A 20501-nucleotide genomic window follows, 5' to 3' on the forward strand; every position below is an offset into this window, starting at 1 on the left:
ATCTATCTCTCGCCCTCACTCTATCTATCTATCGCTGTCACTCTATCTCTCTATCTCTCTCTATCTATCTATCTCTCTATCTATCGATCTATCTATCTATCTATCTATCTATAAATATTATATCACAGATATACTCACAGGTGAGTGGTGAAAGACTTTGCTGTGTCTTACTTCATTTCATTCTCACATGCACAGCCTAGGTTTACTATTGCAGACTTACACAAAAGCATAACTTTCTAACTAACTTTCACTCTCCTTCCCTGGTCCACCATGCGAGGCATTACATTCCCAGACACAGTAAACAAAGAATGCCCATTATAAACTCTGCTTTTGGAGTGTAGATGTGAACAGTGCATAAACGCTGAGCGGGTTAAAGGAAGCACGGTGGCCATGTCAGCTTTGGGGCATCCCCTGCTCTGATGGAGGCATTGGCTGCCCAGTTCTCCCTGCCTGGCAGGCATAGAGCTCTAGAAAAGGTGGGTGGTTCACCTGTTGTGATGGCAGAGGGGGGCCTCCATCATCTCAGCAGGGACCAAAGACAGCACTCTGTGCTTTAAAGAGGCGCCTTTTACTCTACTGTACGAGCCTCAATCAACCCACCCACTGAACCCTCGTAAATGTGTTATTTCTAAAAGAGTTTATTTAAGGCCACCAGGTACCCTAAATTTAACATTGTAAGATGGATTTTAATAAACCACCTAGAACTACTGGCAGGTCTGATGAGCGAGAACATGATATGATTGTTCTACATGTGTTTGTAGGGAGGTGTTCCATCTGGGGGCTCATCAAGAAGAGCTCCCCCAAAAGGACAACATATTTGGTGCTTTCTACGTGTGTGTCATGTATTAATCACCAGGTCAGTCAACCGAGTCATCATAAACTGTGCTTTTGTCCCATGTGTTAATATACAAATTCTGAAGTCACTTAGGTAGCCTTGAATAGTTCTGAGTTGATTTTGAGCACTAACCACTGAGTGTGATCTGGTAATACACTTGCCACAGTAGTCAATAAGAGATGACAATAAGGGCAGATGGTTGTTCAAAAGATTTGATGACAATTGTTCTCACAAATTAGATTAGATTCCTTTGTGATCAATTTTCTGACCTGTTCCTTCTGGTCCTTTGCTCACAGGGGGAGCTGACACCGTCCGGTTGGTGAATTCCGGGGACGCCTGCAGTGGGAGGGTGGAGATCAAACACGAGAATCGCTGGGGGACGGTCTGTGATAGCGACTGGGATGTGAAGGATGCTGAGGTGGTCTGTAGACAACTCAACTGTGGATCAGCAATCAGAGCAGAAACAAGAAATGATATATTCAGAAGTGGCGTCTTCCCCGTGTGGATGAGTGACGTCAAGTGCACAGGAGCAGAAAGGTCTCTCATCGATTGTCCACGCGCTTCATGGGGAGTCAACAGCTGCCCGTGGAGGAGCGATGGTGGAGTGCAGTGCAGAGGTAAGAGAAGCCAACAGCAGTCCTTCAACTTCATCGAAAGTCACAAACTAATTAGAAAAGTACAGTTGGATTAATAAAAAAATGCACAAGACATAAGAACATCACATTACTATCATAAATCATAAAATAAATGAATAAAACAAAAAAATATTAATCTTAGGAGATGTAGAAAAGTAATTTGTCAAACTGAATTGGATTTATTACGAGCTACAGAGTCTTGCAATGCCCTCCAGAGATTGCAAAGTCTTTGAAGGCAACAAATGCAGAAGGAGGCCTAGTGTGACACTCCTATATGCAGATGACGTATGTCTAGCATCAGACCCTGTCACTTCTGTCCCTTCAGTATGTGCAGGTCATAAAGTGAAGAAGTGTCCATTGTAAGGCACAATCAAGAGTTGGAACAGATGGGTTTTCCTTCCTAACTTTGATTGTTCTTTATGGTTCTAGGCTTGTTTTTGATACAATAACTCAATCAACGTCATGAGAAATGATATATAAAGATGATGCTGAAGACATCATGGAAGAAAGAAGCATGACTTCAAATTAAGTAACCAACATATTTGGTAACCAAACCCAACGATTAACTACTCATGTTACTATTGTGTAAGCGGCATTATTGTCAGGGACCATCCCCTCTACATGTGTTATTTCAACCATAGTCTTCCGCAGGGAGGGGTTCCTTGGGCATTGCTTTGGTTTTTCCAATGCAGCACCCATGGACGGGGAAGCACCAAAACTTTTGAAGGAGAAATATTTGTTTGCGTTTCGGCAGCAAATGAAATCGCCTCTCAGGATTGTTTTTGAGCAGAAAGGTGTTCTATCTTGCACATAAACAATCTTGGGCAGCATATTCCTCTTTCTATGTGTCCTGCATTCTGCAACACATATAGTATGAGGGGGAGCACCCACACAATGACCAAGGAATGCCATCTCAGGGCGGAGTAATGCAAAGCAGCGATTTGTGCTGGGTTGCGTTAAGCCACTCAGAGCCACCAATAACACTAATGGCCTAATTCCAATGGCTGTTGGACCACAACCAATAGCTCGTCAGTTGTGGTCCGACTGCCAACTTTTGCTGCGGTCTGACCGACACAGTACAATCTGTGCGGTCAGAGGCAGCAGTCAAAGGGACCGACCAATGCCTTCCAACAGGCTCAAGGAGGCTATTATGACATCGGAAACTCCTCATAATACATTAAGGACAGCGTTTTTGCCATCAGAATTATGATGGTGGTTTGAGACAGCCATTCCTTGTTTGCCTTCCTGACATGAAAACGCTGTCAGAAAGCCACATTGGAGGACCCTAGCAGGGCTCCATTCCCCTGGCCCACAAAATTGTGGCCTGGGGGGAACCTATTGTGTCCCCATAAACAGCATTCATTGTAATGCATCGATCAGGGATCAGCAACAGATGTTAGTGAGACCGCATTGAGGAGACGGTTGCTGTGATCTCTCTTGAACTGGACAATGCCAAAGAAGAGATTACAAAACTAAAAGGGGAGGATACCGCTCTAGCTGATAGGCTGGAGATTTTGGAGAATAACTCCAGGCGCTCTAATATTCGCATCTTAAATGTGCCGGAAGTTAGTGAAGGCTCGAATATCAAGACATATATTGTCCGGCTCTTAAAAAAGTCTCTCAATTTGGATCACTCAGAAGAGGAACTAGCTCTGGATATACAGCGTATACACAGGGATCCCTTCAGAATAAATACACAGAGGTCTAAACCACGCAAGGTATTGGTAAACTTCCACACCTATACTTTAAAGGACCAGATTCTCAATCTAGCACTTAAGCAAAAATCCCTGTCAGAAGATGGCTTTAACTTTCAAATAAGATCGGATCTATCAAGGGCCACCTTAAATAGACAATGGGAATTGGGCAGGAGAATGGAGGCATTTAGAAATCTAGGCGCTACAGTGCAGCTGAGATTTCCAGCAGCCCTGAAGATTATGATGAACAATAAGATGTTTAATATACACACAGTTCAGGCTGCAGATGACCTACTGATGACTTTTGGAGCCGCAAAGGGGGCTGAAGGAGGCTTGGGGTAAAATAACGAGAGCCAGACTATATACTCTTCTTTTTGTGGTTGTTTCTAGTCCTTTCCTTCATCCTATGACTCCCAAGAGAAAATAAAAAAGAAAAAGAAAAAGGAGTGGAAAAATCTTTGTTTGTTTTCCTTCAGTAAACCAATGGTGGAGGGCGAAGACAATAAGTAGAATAAGGAAAAATAAATAAGGAATGGGAGAAGTACAAAAGCAAGGGGAAAGATAATGGAAAGATAATGTAGAGATAGGAGAAAAAGGAGAAGAAAAGGAAAGGAAAAGAAAAACAGGGGATTCGAAAGATTAAACACTCATACTAAGTTAATTTGCACAAATTGCACTAAGGGGTGATTGGGAAAAAAAAGGGGATAAGGAAAGAAACACTTTTCCAGTTCATTAATAGGATGGAGCACTATACAGCCCTCTACATTATAAAACTCGCTCCTACAGGGGCTTGGTAAAGAGTTAGGGGTACCGAAAAACCGGACACGTCCCGGTTAGTTAGAACAAGGGTTCCTCAAGGGTGGTTGGAAGGGTTTCACTCGGGTGGTGGGGGGGTGGGAGTACAAAATAAAAAAATCCTCATTTCCTATATAGTTGTGGACTGTCTCTTTTTTTGCTGTTCATTATGGACAAGCTTTATATTCTTAGGCATAGTATTTCAGTTGTCAGCTAAGGACTGCACGATGGGTCGAATTAATCTCACTTGACATGAGTACTCTTAGGATTCTCTCCTGGAATATTAATGACTTGCGTACCAAACCTAGGTCTAACAGGATCATTCAATATTTACGGGACTTAGAAGCGCAGGTCGTAATACTCCAGGAGACTCACCTGGCTGAAGTCGACCTGTTAGAAGTAATAAAAAAGAACAAGTGGATAGATTTGTCTGTTTCAACTTCACAAACAAGTACTACTAGAGGGGTCTCGATTTTCTTTAAAAAATCAATCACCACAAAAATCTTAAAGCAGAAGGTTGACTCCGCAGGCAGATGGGTCATAGCTGCAGTAGTTATAAATGGATCACAATTCACCATCGTAGGGTACTATGGTCCTAACAGGGATGACCCATCAGTCCTAGAGACATTATTCTCTGAATTATTGCACTTCCCAGAACCTGTCATAATGGCAGGGGATTTTAATATTGTGCTTAATTCTCTGATTGACAAGACTCAGTCCAGCCGGCAACAAACATTCTCTAAATCTAGAGCTTTCTTACTCAAATTTATGAATCAATATGGAATCCTTGATATTTGGAGAGTAAGAGCAGATCAGAAACCAATTTTCTCATTTCATAATTTCAAATATCACCACCAATCAAGGATTGACTTTATTCTAATTAGCAAAACTTTGTTTGACTCTGTAAAAAATATTGCCTATTTACCGTCACACTTGTCAGATCACAGTGCTGTTTCCCTGGAACTTGTCGGTTTGATCAGATCTCCGAACAGATCATGGACGTGCGATCATTCACTTTTTTCATCTCCGGACGATCTTGCATGTATTAGGACAGAAATACAGGAATTCTTTCGTCTCAATATTGGCTCGGCTACTCCCTGCATTGTCTGGGATGCTTTTAAATGCTTTCTACGGGGTGTTATTAAGAGCAAAACTACATTCCGAAGAAAGCAATACACCCAAAAAATGTAATCTATAGAAACCAACATGTCATTGATCCAATCTGAGCTAGAGGCTTGTAATAATGTTTCCGACTCAATTACATCGGATAAACAGGAAAAACTACTAGAGCTTAAGGGGCAGTTGGCTTCTATCCTTAACCAGCGTATTCTCCAGAAATGGGAAGCCAGTAAGTTAGCCAATTTTGAATTCGGAGAAGGGGCTGGTAAATTACTAGCCTGGAAGTCCAGAACTGATCAGAGTCGGAACAACGTAGATTGTATAAAAACCAGGGCTGGGACCGTATTTTCAGATGCTGAAATAAGATCTGCCTTCAAGGATTTTTTCCAGAATATATATCAGGAGGATATGAACACCTCACCTCATAAAATAAAGGATTGGCTGGAAGGCATTTCTTTACCATCTCTAACCGTAGAACAAAGTATATCTTTGGATAAGAGGATCACTGAAGAAGAGGTGATAAGTGTAATAAAAAACAGCAAAGAAGGTAAAGCGGCGGGGCCCGACGGCTTGCCGTCTGAAATATATAAACATCTAATAACTGAAATCTCTCCTCTTCTTGTAGATATATTTAATCAAATTTTGCAAGAAGGAATGTTACCCCCTACCTCCTGGAATAATGCTTCTATTACACTTATCCTGAAACCAGGCAAGGTTCCTTCCGACTGCGGTTCATATCGTCCCATTTCAATACTTAACGCGGACTATAAAATCTATACATCTCTTTTAGCCAAGAGATTGAGCCAGGTGGCTCCAGATGTTCTACACTCTAATCAGAAGGGCTTCGTGAAGGGTCGCCAGCTCTTCGAGCTGACGTATGACCTTATAGGAGCAATCGACATGGCAACAGCTTCTTCTGCACCATTGGCAATTTTCACGTTGGACGCCACCAAGGCCTTCGACAGGGTCAATTGGTTGTACCTGTCGGGGGTCTTGGAAAAGTTCGGCATGGGACACTTTTTTTGTAGAGCAGTGGATCTTATATATCATAACCCGACGGCCTCTGTTTTGGTTAACGGTGGATTATCAGAGTCATTCTCCATCACAAGGGGCACACGTCAGGGGTGCCCCTTGTCCCCCCTGCTTTTCGATCTCTACATTGAGCCCTTTGCGCAAAAAATCCGCCAGGCTAATAACATCAAGCCTTTTAAGTATAGAGATTGGGAAAAAAAGGTGTCACTGTATGCCGACGATGTCATGATTATGACGTCGGATATCAGCACTGCATTTCCAGCAGCTATAAACTTAGCACTCGAGTTCGGGGAAATCTCAGGGTACGAGGTTAACGAATCCAAGACCGAAATAATGGCTTGGAATAGTGATCTAACAGGTTTCAATGGTCAACTTAGCAGTAATCTCAATGACCTAGGTCTAAGAATCATCAAAGACATCAATCTGATTGCATCTACTAATTTTACAATAGTTGCGAAAAAATGCAGGAAATTAATGGAGTCCTGGAAGCACCTGCCTTTGACGGTTCTGGGACGTGCAAACTTGGTGAAGATGTCAATTTTACCTCAGTTAACTTTTATTTTTAACACTATACCATTATTTTTTGACACATCATTAGTGGCGAAGATGCAAAGCAGTATTTCTTCATTTATATGGAAAAATAAAACTGTAAGAATCGCGTGGAAGAAATTAAGGCGACGTAGGGAGAAAGGTGGCTTAGCTGGTCCCGACCTTCAGATATATGCCTGGGCCTTTCAGATGACACATGCACGAATTTTGTAAAAAAATCCATCAGACCAAGGTATAGGGTTGATGTTCAAGGCATTGCTGCAGGGTGAAGAAGTCAGGCAGTCAGGCTTTCTATTCAAGTTCGGAGACCCCACATTTTTTAAGAAGGTCAAACTAAAGGTGCTGCAGGGTCTTGCAAGAACTTGGTATAATATAAGATCTGCAACTAAATTAGGATATTATTCAAATAGATCTCCAATATGGGATCTACCCGTACCCCCTGGCTGGACAACTGATGCACTGGTAATCCCACTAAAAGACGCTGGAATTCTTACTTGGGGGGACCTATTCATAGATGGAGTCTTGCTGCCGTGGGAACATCTTGTAAGAAAGACAGGTCCAGGGCTGTCTAGATCAAAGTATCTGCAAATCTCAAGTTGGGCTCAAGCCGAAATACAGCCAAATAGACTCGCTCGGCTTCACAATAGACCACTAGGTGAAGCAAACCATCTGGAAGACCTTATGCTAGACAAACCAAAAGCAGCAAAGGAAGTCTCTCTATGGTATAACTTAATCCTGGAGGAGATTGACGGGGATTTTCATCTCCCCGGAAAATTATGGGGGTCCATGATGCCATCCTCGAACTTGAACGACTTATGGTCAATATCATGTAACGTTCTGTGGGACCTGGTCAAACCAGCTTGGCTCCGTAGAAACCATCTTTTTTTACTATTCACAGGGCCTACTACTCGCCTCAGAGGCTTTCCAAATTTTCCCCAGGGGGTTCGCTCGCATGTGCGCGGTGCGGCCTAGTGGCTGCCTCTGATGCACATATGTTTTTTGATTGCCCCCAACTCAGGTCCTTTTGGGATCAAATCAGTAACAAAGTTCCATCTTCCATCTGTTCCACGGTGTCCATTGATCTTCCATTAGTAATCTTCGGAGTAGCAGATCAGAAGCGAAGTGCAACCAGAAATCGCTTATTCTTCTCCATCCTGGTGGCCCGGAGAGAAATTTATAAGAGATGGAAAGAGGTATCTCCCCCTTCCATACAAGACTGGCGTATTTCAATGCTACAAATATCTAAATCAGATCTAGCCAGAGCTGGGAAACCAGAAAAAAGAGCTTTTTTGCACTTACTTGATTAATCTCATTAGAGGAGTGTTTTTTTTTTTTTTTTTTTTTCCCACGTCCGATGATTACGAAGCCATGTTATACCTTCTCTGCTTTGCAACCTCGCCTTCTTTGAGGGGTACAAAGGTTGATTCAAGCAATAAGTAATATGGCTGATGGTTGAGCATCCGCATAACAAGTTGCTGAGGGTAGAATGTGCAGAGTGATTGACACAGCATCTGGGTTTTGGCAACTCTACCAATTGGTCGCAACCCTACCAGTACTTACTGAGTTTGCGTGTCATATTCACAGCCTGTCTTTCTTTCCTCCCAGTCCAGAGATTCGACGGATCACAGCCATAGTGGAGATGAGGACAAAACAAAAAAAAAAAAAGAGCCGTCAGATGCATTTCGACAGCATTCATAATAAGCGTTTATCCACAGACTGCATTCATTAGCATTAATCGACAGACAGCATTCATGAGCGTTTATCCACGGACATTGTTTGTGAGTCCTTATCCACAGACAGCATTTGTGAGCGTTTATCCACAGACAGCATTTGTGAGCGTTTATCCACAGACAGAATTCATTAGCATTTATCCACAGACAGCATTTTTGAGTGTGGTTACAAAATCATTGACAGATTGGGTACAGCTTTTTCAATGGAGACTCGACTATCAGGCCAGTCCCAGCTGATTTATATGCAACTAGAAAGGAACTAACGGGCATATTAGCAAGAGCAATATCACCGCTTCAGTGGCACTTTTTACCGCTAAAGCTGCAATATTTTTATCACCCTATTAGCAAGCTGTCGCTAACAGCAGTTAGCGACAGCTGTCAGGCGATAGCGAGCGGATTGGGGCCCGCTTTGCATGTCAGCGATATTTATCGCTAATGACATGCAAAGTGGGTGTATCCGAACGATTAGCGACTGAAAGCAGTCGCTAACAAAGCTATCGCCTATTAGCAATGCAGGCAAAGCGATAAAAAAGTCACGGTAAGCGCGATTATCGCTATAATCTAATACCTGCTAAAAACATGACTTACCAGTTTCTTCAATGGGAGGTGGATTGTCAGGTTAAGTCCCCATTGGCGTTAATGTGAGATTATCGCTGGATTTCCAGCAATTTTCAGGCATTTCGCCGCTACCACTGGATATATTAGCACAATGGAGATAAACATTGCTAATAGCATGTTTTCTCCGCTAACCGCTAACATATCCAGCGACAGGCAGCGATAACAATAAACGCACTAAGCGTGTTTTGCAATAAATATTGCAATTCCTTGCTAATATGCCCCTAGGTTTGTTTAAAATTACCATTTTCACTGAACCAGTAAGAATTGTAAACTGCCTCAGTGTGAGCACAGGGCAAGGAGATTTGTCTGTTGGGGGTTGTTCGCACTCCCATCGGTGCGAGACAAGCCCTGTGCACCCACCTTGTGTGGTGTACTTTCTTGGACCCCATCCAGAGAGTCAAACTTCATTAAAATACGAATTTTACATTGCAACTTATCTGAGATCAGATAGTAGTTCGTTGTTGGGACAAAAAATTCAAGATAAATTACCGACCCTAAAAAATCCTACACTCGGTTAAACTACTTGATATCATGAATACGGATGGGCTAGAGTTTGCTCAGTATTGTCACTCTATGCTGCACTTGGAGTACAGAGTTTGGCAAACACTCAGCTAACCAGGCGTGGCAGAGTGTGCCCCCACCCCGACGAAAGCTCCTTCTCACACTGGCACTGCGCTCGTCTCAGGACCTAAGAGAACAAATTAGAGCCTACTGTTTTTCATTATAATACATTAATGGGTAACGGACACTGTGGGTGTTGCTTTGTGTTCAGTTGGTTTGGGTACTGATTTTGCTCTCTCAATTTTGCTGTGCTTTAGTCTTCCCGGGAGGCTGCAGTTTTACTGTGTGCCTTGCTTTGTGGCTGGCAATCTGATGCAATCTTGTGGTGTTCAATGAATGATTTGGAGTGTGCTGATCTAGTAAACAATTCACTACCGACAACGGGCTTCAGTGTACCCGAGGAGATGCAGGTACCCGCAGAATTTTAGCTTCCTAACTCCATACCAGGCTTCGATGGCTAGAGGGCATTGAAGCTATTGCATGTTGAGTGACCACCATAAGAGAAATACCCAAAAAGATTATGCAGTCTGACAGGAGAATAATCATGCTGGTTCGTCAAGCACTCAAGCATGTAAGGCAGCATTACCCCCAGGTCCCTCCGTCCTCGACACCTTCGTGTACAAGTGAGATAATTCTATTTCCGACAGAAAAAAAGAAAGAAGGAATGCTGGACTTACCCTCATCCCCCCTCCCGCCGGGAGTACAAAAGGGTACATGTCCCAGCATTCCCTCTGTTCTTTTTTTCTGTCATTCAGACAGAGGCGATTGAAGCGCGAGGAGCTCGGATCTCCCGCGCTGGACGTGCTTGGACGTTGTCATCTGGATCTTTCTGCCTCTCCCCCCCTGCCGGGCTTGGAGGGAGTGGCGTGGGGGCTGTTTCACGCTGGTATGGCCTCGCGTGGATGATGTTCCACGTGGTCCAGCGCTTGCCCGATGGTCGCCCCTCCCGGTCTGCCTGGCTTTCTGAGGGGCGTGGCCTCCTGCTCGAAGCCGGGTTGGCTGTGGTGTGATGACAGCTTCCGGTTTCCTCGGCCTGACTGCCGTCCTCATGGAGGTCAGGCGCTCCTGTCCCGGGCTAATTGTTTGGTGCTTAAATAGCGGGGCAGTGGTGAGTACCGCGTAGCGGTTTTTGGCGATTCCTGCTTCTTGCTACTTTCTGTTTGCTGTGCTGTGCTTCTTTGGCCGTTTTCGGAAGATGGGCAAGTGTTCTAAGAAGTGACACCATAGGGAGAGGTTGTTTTCCTCTTCCTCAAGTTCATCTTGTTCTCCTTCTCGTAGGGCCAAGTCCAGGCGCCCTGATGGGGGTGATGATGCGCGTTTGAAGCGCTTAATTAAGGAGACCATTGCTGAGATGGGTGCTGGCAGAGCTCGCAGCAGGGGGCGGCTTCTGCTCCTGTTTCTTGGGCCTCCTCTGGGGATGAGTCTGCGGTGGCAGGGGACTCTGATCTCAAGGGGAAGTATGTTGACAAGGACGCTCTGCCGGATATTTTACGTCATGTCAAGGAGAACATGGGCTTCGCTGATGTGGCTACCCCCAGTACTTCTGGTAGTTCTTTGCTGAGGCAGTTCCAGAGTTCTGCCACGGTGGATGTCCCGGTGCACCCCTTTATTAAGGATGTTTTGAAGCGGGAGTGTGCTGATCCTGATCGTATCCTAGTTCCGCGTTTTATGGCCCGGCTTTGCCCCCTGCAGGATATGGCTTCGGAGCTCCCGGATTCGATCCCCATTGACTCTTTTGTGGCAAGTGTGGTGGGTCGCACTTCCTTGTCGGAGGACGCTGTGCTGAGGGATCCTGTGGACAAGAAGGCTGACGTTGCTCTCCGGAAAGTGTATTCTGGCTCCCATCTGGCCTTGAGGGCTGGTGTCTATGGTACTTACGTGTCGCAGTCCTTGCTGTCTGACTTTAAGTCCCTCTATCAGTCTATGGATGAATCCACGGACTGTTCCACTCTTCTTGGACACATCGAGCGTCAGGTGGAGCTGCTTTCTGATGTTTCTTTTGATGTGGTGCGGGCGGCTGCCCTCTCCGGCGGCGCTCGTGTGGCGGCTCGTTGCAGTCTTGTACTGAAGGACTGGAAGACGGACTCTGCGCAGAAGTCTTGTGCTCTGCGTATACCCTTCCAGGGTTCTATGCTGTTTGGGGGGGAGTTGAAAGACAAATTGCACAAGCTATTTAAGGAAAAGTAGCACTCTTCTTCTTTTAAGGCTTCTTCTGCTGCCCCTGCTCCCTTTAAGCCTCGACCTTTCTTCCACCCTTCTTCTCGTAGGCAGTTTCGGAAGGGCCAGGGGAAGTTTTCTTCTGGTCGGGGTCGGAATCGTAAGGCTAGGTCCCCTCCTCCTGCTAAACCCCGTTGCTGACTCCTTGGCTGTGGTTCCCGGGATGTTGGTAGGAGGGCGGCTGCGCTTCTTCCTGGACGCCTGGGTTCAGTCCTGTCCCGACGCTTGGGTGTTGGACATCTTGCGCGAGGGTTATCTGGTGGAGTTCTCTGCCCCCCCCCCCCCGGACTCCGGTGTCCACCCAACTCCTTGGCCTGCATGCCGATCCAAAAGGTTTCATCTCTCTCGAGGGGTGAAGGATCTTCTTCTAAAGGGGGCCATTCATAAAATGCTCATGCACAAACACAGATATACCTACAGCGCGAGCAGGGTTCGATGGGAGCGCGCGAGCAGGGTTCGGCGGGAGATGGGGAGACCCTTCAAGGAATGGGAGGGAATATACTACAGAGCGCGACACTCAGCTTACCATATGGGACTCACGGACACTCTTACAAAGGTAGCGACCTATTGGTACTACACCCCGGAGCGTCTGTATGAGATGGACAGTAACAAGGATCCCTTATGCTGGCGGGGTTGTGGACAATTGGGCACTCTCACACATACTTTGGCACTGCAGATATTTGCAGGAATATTGGCGCTAGGTTTTAGATGAAGTGGATGCCCATTTTGACACAGAAATCCCACGCTTCCCTTCACATGTCATTTTGGGGCTCCCCAACGCATTGACCTATCTGTTAAGATCACGGAGGGGGCGCTTGATGGCCATCGCGCTGGGTTCGGCGCTACAAAACATTCTGGCACACTGGCGCTCTGCACAAATTCCTACGTATCAGGGTTGGCTCCACCGCCTGTGGATGGTCCTGGGTATGGAAAGGCTTTCCCTGTACAAGGCAGGAGAGGGGGCCAAGTATGCTGAACTATGGCGCCTATTTCTAGCCCTCCTTTCCTCGGAGTTGGTGGAAGTGACCTGTCCACGGTATCTTAGATTGCTGAGGCTAACGGAGACTGATCAGGAGGGGAAGGGTGACAGTTCCGCTCGTTAGGTTGGTGGGATTGGCTGTGATACAAGGAGGAATGTGACCATGGACCACACGGGGAGGGAATGGGGAGGAAGGGAGGGGTCGGGACGGAAGGGGTTGGGGCTAGGATGGGAGGGGGTTGTTGGGCAATGGGGGGGTTGGGCTTGTTGGAGGGGCGGGGGTTCTGTTGTTCAAGGAGTGTGTCAGTCGTTAGAGAATCACTGCACCTTGGGCGGGCTATGAACCGCACTGGCAAAGGACGGTGCGGGCCGGCAGAGAGGGCGACGGGTGGTCGCGGGTCTTGATTCTGAATCCTGGGCCTGCTTCCATACCCGATCCGGTAGCAAGGGCTGGTCATGACATAGCACTGCACTGTTTAAAACGCGGCCGGCCCATGTTGGGTTGTAGGCGGCTTGCTGTGTAGAACCATGATCTTGTACGTACAGCACCGTATTGCATGCCCTTCTGTTATATTTGAACTCTAGCACTCACAAGGCTGCTTGGCGATCGCTTACAATTGTTTTGTGCCCATATTGTGCTGACATGCTCAATAAAAGATATTTAATAATAAAGGGGGCCATTCAGGAGGTCCCTCCTGCGGAGTTGGGGTTGGGCTTTTATTCACTGATTTTTCTGGTGCCCAAGGTCACGGGGGGTTATCGTCTGGTTCTGGATTTGAGGGTTCTGAACAGGTGGGTTCTGAGAATTCCCTTTCGAATGGAGACGTTGCAGAGGGTGATTCCTTTGGTGCTTCCGGGACACTTCATGTGTACCCTGGATCTTCAGGATGCCTACTACCACGTTCCGGTGCATCCTCGGTCCAGTCGCTTCCTGAGGTTTTGTGTTCAGGGGCGTCACTTCCAGTTTCGTGTGTTCGCCCTTCATTCTGCGGTCTGCCCCGAGGGTTTTTACGAAGGTGGTGGCTCCCTTGGTGGCTTGGCTTCATCTTCAGGGGGTGATGGTGTACCCCTACTTAGACGACTGGCTGATTCATGCTCCGTCCCGGGTCCTGTTGTTGGAGGCGCGGGAGTTGGTTTGCTCCACGTTGTGTCAGCACGGGTTCCTGATCAACATCCCAAAGTGTCAGTTGTCCCCGTCTCATGACTTGGTGTTCATTGGGGCCCATTTTCGTACGGACCTCAACCGTGTGTTCCTGCCTGTCCCTCGTGTCCTGACCCTGGTTTCCCTGGCTCGGCTGTTTCGGGCTGGGGGTTGTTTTCCATCCGCCTCTGGTTGCCGCTTCTGGGTCTGATGGCAGCGACGGTCTTTACGGTGGCTTGGGCTCGGTTCCGCCTGCGCCCCCTGTGGAGTTATCTTCTGTCCCATTGGGATCCTGTGTCTGGGAATTTGGGGTTCCTTCTGCCTGTGTCTCCCGTGGTCCTCCCGACTCTTGTTTGGTGGTCGACCGGGTTGCATCTGTCTCAGGGTCTCCCTCTGCAGCCTTCCCCTTCTCTGGTTTTGACTACAGATGCGATCTCCCTGGGATGGGGGGCGACCTTGTGGTCTCAGTCCCTTCAGGGTCGTTGGTCCATCCTTGGAGTATCGCCGCTCCTCCAACTGGAGGGAACTGACGGCGGTTTGTCGGCTGTGATGGGGTTTTGTGCCAGGCTCCTGGGTCGGAACGTTCTGGTGCTTTCCGACAATGTGGTGACTGTGGCGTATCTGAACCATCAAGTGGGGGTCCGTTCGGCCTCTCTGAATGCTGTGGTTGTTCCGCTGTTCTGTTGGGCGGAGGGTCACCTTCTGTCTTTCTGGCAGCGATTCACATTCGGGGAGTGGACAACTTTGTGGCGGATGCCCTGAGTCGTTGCTTTCCGGGGTCGTTGGGGTTGTCTCTCACCCAGGTTGCGTTTCGGCTTGTGTGCGTGAAGTTTGGGCGTCCCTTTCTGGACCTCTTTGCCTCCCGGCAGAATGCGCAGCTGTCTTGCTTCTGCTCCCGATTCCTGCAGGAAGGTTGTTGGGGGGTGGATGCCCTGTCGGTTCCTTGGCCTCCGCGCCTGCTTTATGCCTTTCCTCCTCTGGCGCTGATTCCTCGGTTTCAGACGTGAGTCCCTTGCTCACTTTGCCACTGGATTCAAGCAAGCCGGGCTGAAGACGGCTGGAATGCCAGAAACCAGTCCTCGGAAGCTTGTTTCCGGTCCAGGGAAGGCATGGCTTGGCAGTTCGGGCTGGACTGTTCCCATGAGGCACAGGGTCAGACTGATTTGCATATAGCCATGTCTGAACTGGGGTGGCAGAGTGGGCTAAAGAACGGTGATGGATCAAACCCAGATCTTTTGACTGGGTGTGAGTGTTTGATTGGTTCAGATGCTCCATCCATCACCACCCCCTTTTGTACCGATTCCTCGGTTTCTGGCGTGCTTGTGTCTGGAGTCTTGGGATGTGGTTGTGGTCCTGCCCTTTTGGCCTCGGAGGTCTTGGTTTCCGACGGTTCGTCTGTTGGCGATCCAGGGCCCTTGGTTTCTCCCCCTGTCCCCGTCTCCCCTGCGTTCGTCCCCGTCCCTGTCTCTTCTCCGGTTGCGGCTGTCGGTGTGGAGGTTGAGAGGCAGGGGTGGCAGCGACGTGGCTTCCCTGAGCATTTCGCTGTGGCTCTTCAGGCTTCCCGTAGACCTTCTACCCTCCGATCTTATGATCGTCATTGGAGTAATTTCAGACGTTGGTGTGCGGGGTTGGGCCTTTCCCCTTTGCTGTATTCCTTGCAGACTGTGCTTCAATTTTTGTGGGAAGGTTTCGAGAGGGGTTGGGCTGTGTCCACTTTGCGGGCTCAGAGTGCGTTTCGTTTCCTGTGGGGGACCCTGTCGGATGATGAGGACTTGGTTTCTCGTCTTCTCCGTGGGTTTTCCCTTTCTCGTCCTGTGTCCAGGCCTTCATTTCCTTTGTGGGATTTGCCTTTGTTCCTTCGGGCTTTGCTGGATCCTCCTTTTGAGCCCTTGTCGGACGTGGACTTGAAGTTTGTTACCTTGAAGGTGGTGTTTCTGGTGGCCATCGCCTCTGCTCGACGCCTTGGTGAGTTGGGGGCCTTGATGGCGCGTGAACCTTTCTTGTCCTTTTCGGAGGGTGGGGTGGTTCTTGGCCTTGATTCTGCTTTCCTGCCTAAGGTCGCTTCTCAGTTTCACCGGGCCCAGGAGTTGGTCTTGCCTGTTTTGGGCCCTGATTTTGATTCCCCAGGGGGTCCTTGTTGGTCCTTGCTGGATGTGTGCGGAGCTCTGCGTGTGTATCTGGAGCGCACTTCTGCCTTTTGTGTTTCGGATTCCCTTTTTGTCTCCTTTGGGGCTGCTTTCCATGGCCGCAAGGTTTCCTCTGTCTCGATTGGTAGATGGCTGAAGCAGGTCATTTCTTTGGCCTACTCTCTTTCTGGTTCCCCTCCTCCGGTGGGTGTCCATGGTCGTTCTACTAGAGGGGTGGCGGCGTCTTGGGCTGAGGTCCAGGGATGTTCTTCTCTCTGAGATTTGTAGGGCGGCCACTTGGGCTTCTCCAAATGCTTTCATCCAACATTATCGCCTTCAGAATTTGCTGGGTGTGGAGGGCGGTTTTGCTTTAGGGGTGTTGGGTTGTGCTCGCCCTTGATTTCTGTATTTCCAATAAATCTCAGGGTTTCTGTGCTGTCCTGGTGGTTTGTTGTGTTTTTTCTTGTGGATGAATGCCGGGTTGCTGCTTGGTATGTCTCACTTGTAGATGAAGGTGTCGAGGACAGAGGGACCTGGGGGTAATGTCCTATTACGTATGGTAATCTTCATTACTCCGGGTCCCGTAGTCCTCGACACCTTCGTGACTTTCTCCCTCCCTTTGTGTGCCGGCCTTCATCTTGGGCTTGGTATTTCAGAGGGAATGCTGGGACATGTACCCTTTTGTACTCCCGGTGGGAGGGGGGTTGGGGGTAAGTCCAGCATTCCTTCTTTCTTTTTTCTGTCGGAAATAGAATGATCTCACTTGTAGACGAAGGTGTCGAGGAGTACGGGACCCGAAGTAATGAAGATTACCATACGTAATAGGACATTAAGTGATGGTCTGGAAGCCAATTTGTCGCCCCTCAATTTTTTACCATGATCGCTCAAATTTTCTTGACATTATATTTCACGGTTAACATTAACAAACATACTGCTGCTGCAATTTTAGTCATGTGATTAAATGCACAGGACGCTTTAGAATGATACCAATTTGTCTGGTTATTTCCACAAATTAAATGTCTTCATTTTTCCTCCGAAAATGTATTTGCTTTTGTTACTGTTCACCTAAATTGAACTAAAATTGACTTGAAACCCCATCTCCGGAGTTTCACCCAACATCGCAATGAGGCCCCTTGTCTCTTCTAAAACAGACTTCAGGCATCTGACTGTCTTAAACCTTGAAACTTTCTGAATTGCTACTTGTTTGTACTGTATGTTGCCCTATAACAACGAGGGTGGGAGCAGTTATTCAGGAATGAGTTTTCACCAGTAGATGTATACTTTACCAGCTTGCGGAACTCCACTGAATTCAGCAGAGGTTTTCAGTAACTCTGTGAAATTCCATGCAATCAAACTGTGTAAGCTCCCCCAGGCCTAATTGTGAACAGCACAGAGTTATCACGCAAGTCTTGTAAAAAGTTGACCCAGAAAGAACAGAGTGGGCAGGCAGTCATCAAAGAAAATTGGAGCACTAAGAAAAAGGGGCAGAGTAAAAAATGTGTTATGAAAAAAAGATAGTAAGGATTAGTGTTCCAATGAGAAAAACATTTGTTTCTGGTGTGGGTTCCGTAACCATGGTAATGGCCATGCCTGTCCGGCTAAGAATGTTAAGTGCATCATGTGGAAAAGTTGGACACTTTGCAAAGGTGTGTCAATCTGCAAAGGATAAAGTAAATGCAGTACCTGACAGAGAAATGAATAACAGCTCAAAGGATGATCTGATTGAAGAATGAGGCCTTATTATGATGTCGGTTGGAAAGGCTCCGAAGGGCATTCAGATTTTCCTAACCCGAATCGGAAACCATATTTCCGACCGACTCAGAAACACTTCTGACCGACTGATTATGATGGAAGGTAACTCTTCAGTCTGTCCGACTCGGTTCTGACTGGCATTCAGAGACTACGAGTTGGTCGGAGACAAATTGTACAGCTCTAAGACTGAGGGGCATATTATCAAGGAATGGTGTTATAATTATCACCACTTTAGCGGCAGAATACTGCTGCTAAAGCGGCGATAATGGGATTGATAATATGCCCTTGTGAATTCCCATAGAAGCTGATGTGAACATGGGCTTCAATAGGGAATTCTCTACAGCATATTAACAAGCCCAATATTGCTGAGTTAGCAGCAGTTTTCTACCACTAAAGCGGCGATAATTATTACGCCATGCTTGATAATATGCCCCTGAGCTTCATGCCAATGTATTATGATGTCGGATTCGGACAGCCTTTCCGACTACATTTGTCTGACATGGAACAGCTGCTAGAAACTGACTTTAGAGGCCCTAAGCATGCCCCACTTTACCCCAAGGCTTCAGGGGGTAACTATGGGAACCCTCTTTCCAACCGAGCCCAGTGAGACATAATGAACCCATTTACCGTGGCAGCAATTCTGCCGCAGTGCGGGGCGTTCTATTGAGTGGGCGGGGCCGCGCTGGCCAACGGACGTGCGGAGCACTACCGAGGTAGTGCCGACGAAGGCCGTTGGCCGACGGGCGCGCTTAACATGTTAAGGAGACAAAAAATTATTTGTGTTAAATAAATATATATTAAATAATCGCTCTAAAAATATTTTTAGACAGAAAACATCAATAGCAATGACATTGACGTATCCTAAATCAGATCGACTAGTAGTAGACTAGTAGACTAGTATCGCAGTTGTGCACCATCCTTTCTTAATTATTCCACAGTTCCATTTCGATTCCTGAATCCTAAACATAGCTAGACTGCCTATTCCAGACTTTTGGAATGAATTGCAAAAAAATGATATTTCCGCCTAAGTTCCAATCACATTCCCAATCATCTCCCAGTCTCAAATCCAACCCCCTTTGAAGGGCCAATACCTGAGTCTGCATTTATTCTTCTTAACTGCATAGATGGACGCATGCATACACCATATTGGTTGGTTGCTGTTCATTTAAATTCCGCAAACTCTCTTACATAACCAGCCCAAGGGAAAACAAAGTTGCAAACAAGTACGATTAGTTAGTAGCGCCGATCACCTGTCTGGGAGAATAACAATCACATAATATAAGAGTTTTAAACATAAGTTACCCGCATGTAAAAAATTATATTTGCAATAACACAGAACAGAAGAACAAAATAGTAATATAATTACCTACTCACCAAGCCCGTGGACCTCAACACCTACCAGGTCCAACAGGTCCTACTACCGGTCCAGGATGTCTGACCACCAGTACGTCAACTGGTTATGGGCGCACCAGACCCCAGAACAGTGAAACACTGCCCAGCGCACCCCCTCCCACTGCCGGTGACACTCGCGTAGCGCATACCCAGACCCAGGCATGCCGCCTGCCGCCAGGGTTAAGGGAAGGTGGCACTGGACAAAAAACAAACCAGTGTGGCCACCTCCACCTCAGAAAACAAGGCCCAAGTCTGCACTCCTTCTGCGCGACTCCCTCTGCAAGGAAGGCAGTTGCGGCTCTCACTCCTCCTCTTCCCCTGGCCTTTAGTCTCTTCTTCAGACTCTTCACTATGGTTCTGAAGGTGGTGGAAAAGAAAATGTAGGAAGTATGGACGGAAGTAAAAAATAATTTTAAAAAGCAAGTAATTTAAAAACTTTGAAAAACACACTTAAAAACACACAAAAAGTAGAATAAAAGCCAAAATATACAATCAGGAATATAGAGGGATAAACAATAAATAAAAAAGATCAGAAAAAAGTTGCCACTATAAAAATATACCACATCGCTGGGTACTTTTAATTCACCCTTTCCTATTGTGAGATAAATAACCTCCCTAGCCAAAAAAAACCCTCTCCACTGTAATCAGGTGTTGAAGCACACTTGATTTATTAGGTTCGTCCGGTGGGATTCCAATAATGAAGAATGCAACCAACTAGGTTGGTGAGCAAGGGGTCTTTTAATAGGGCAATGCTGCACATCTTCTTGCTGCGCTGCCCTACACCAGTGAGAAAGGGCAGGAATGTACCGTATTTATGAAATGCCGTGTGGCCTTTCCCCCTGGGCTGGCGCACAATTTGCTCAACAACTCCAAAGTAGGCAGGCCTGTACCATGGTGCATGGGAGCCTGTGTTACATGCAGGATAGTTTTGATGTAGGAAGGGGAAACTTCCTGTACAAATAACAGTCGCAATAGATATTTTTCTCTTTCACATGAAAAATGGAAAGAACTACAAATATTTCTCCTTATTTCAGCTGCTCTGGGGAGGAGCGGGGCGGGCCGTGACGGAACCGCTCCGTCACGAGCACAGCTCAACCGACGCCAGCACGCGGCCGCCGCGCGGCCGCCCCGCCCCCTTAGCACTGCGGCGGAATAGCCACCGCAGTAAAGGGGTTAAAGCTTCTGATTCATTGTTGAAGCTTTGAGAGGTAGGCGTGAGAGGAAAGCAAAGTAAATATGGTAATGCCTCCCTGTCAGAGTGGGATGCAGATGGTTGGCCATGTAACTGTATGTTGGGCCTCCAGCAATTTTTTTTTCCTTTCGGTC

The 20501-nt window shown here is 47.0% G+C and overlaps 1 protein-coding gene across 1 annotated transcript in view; it reads left to right on the plus strand.

Moving 5' to 3' along the window:
* Positions 1 to 20501, plus strand: part of LOC144762176 (CD5 antigen-like) — a 71494-nt gene that overhangs the window by 47072 nt on the left and 3921 nt on the right. The window contains exon 4 of the mRNA XM_078647335.1: positions 1132 to 1452. Coding sequence (XP_078503461.1) covers positions 1132 to 1452 — 321 coding nt within the window. The remainder of the gene's footprint in view (positions 1 to 1131; positions 1453 to 20501) is intronic.

Source organism: Lissotriton helveticus, chromosome 6 (genome assembly GCF_964261635.1).
Source record: "Lissotriton helveticus chromosome 6, aLisHel1.1, whole genome shotgun sequence".
Classification (NCBI taxonomy): domain Eukaryota; kingdom Metazoa; phylum Chordata; class Amphibia; order Caudata; family Salamandridae; genus Lissotriton; species Lissotriton helveticus.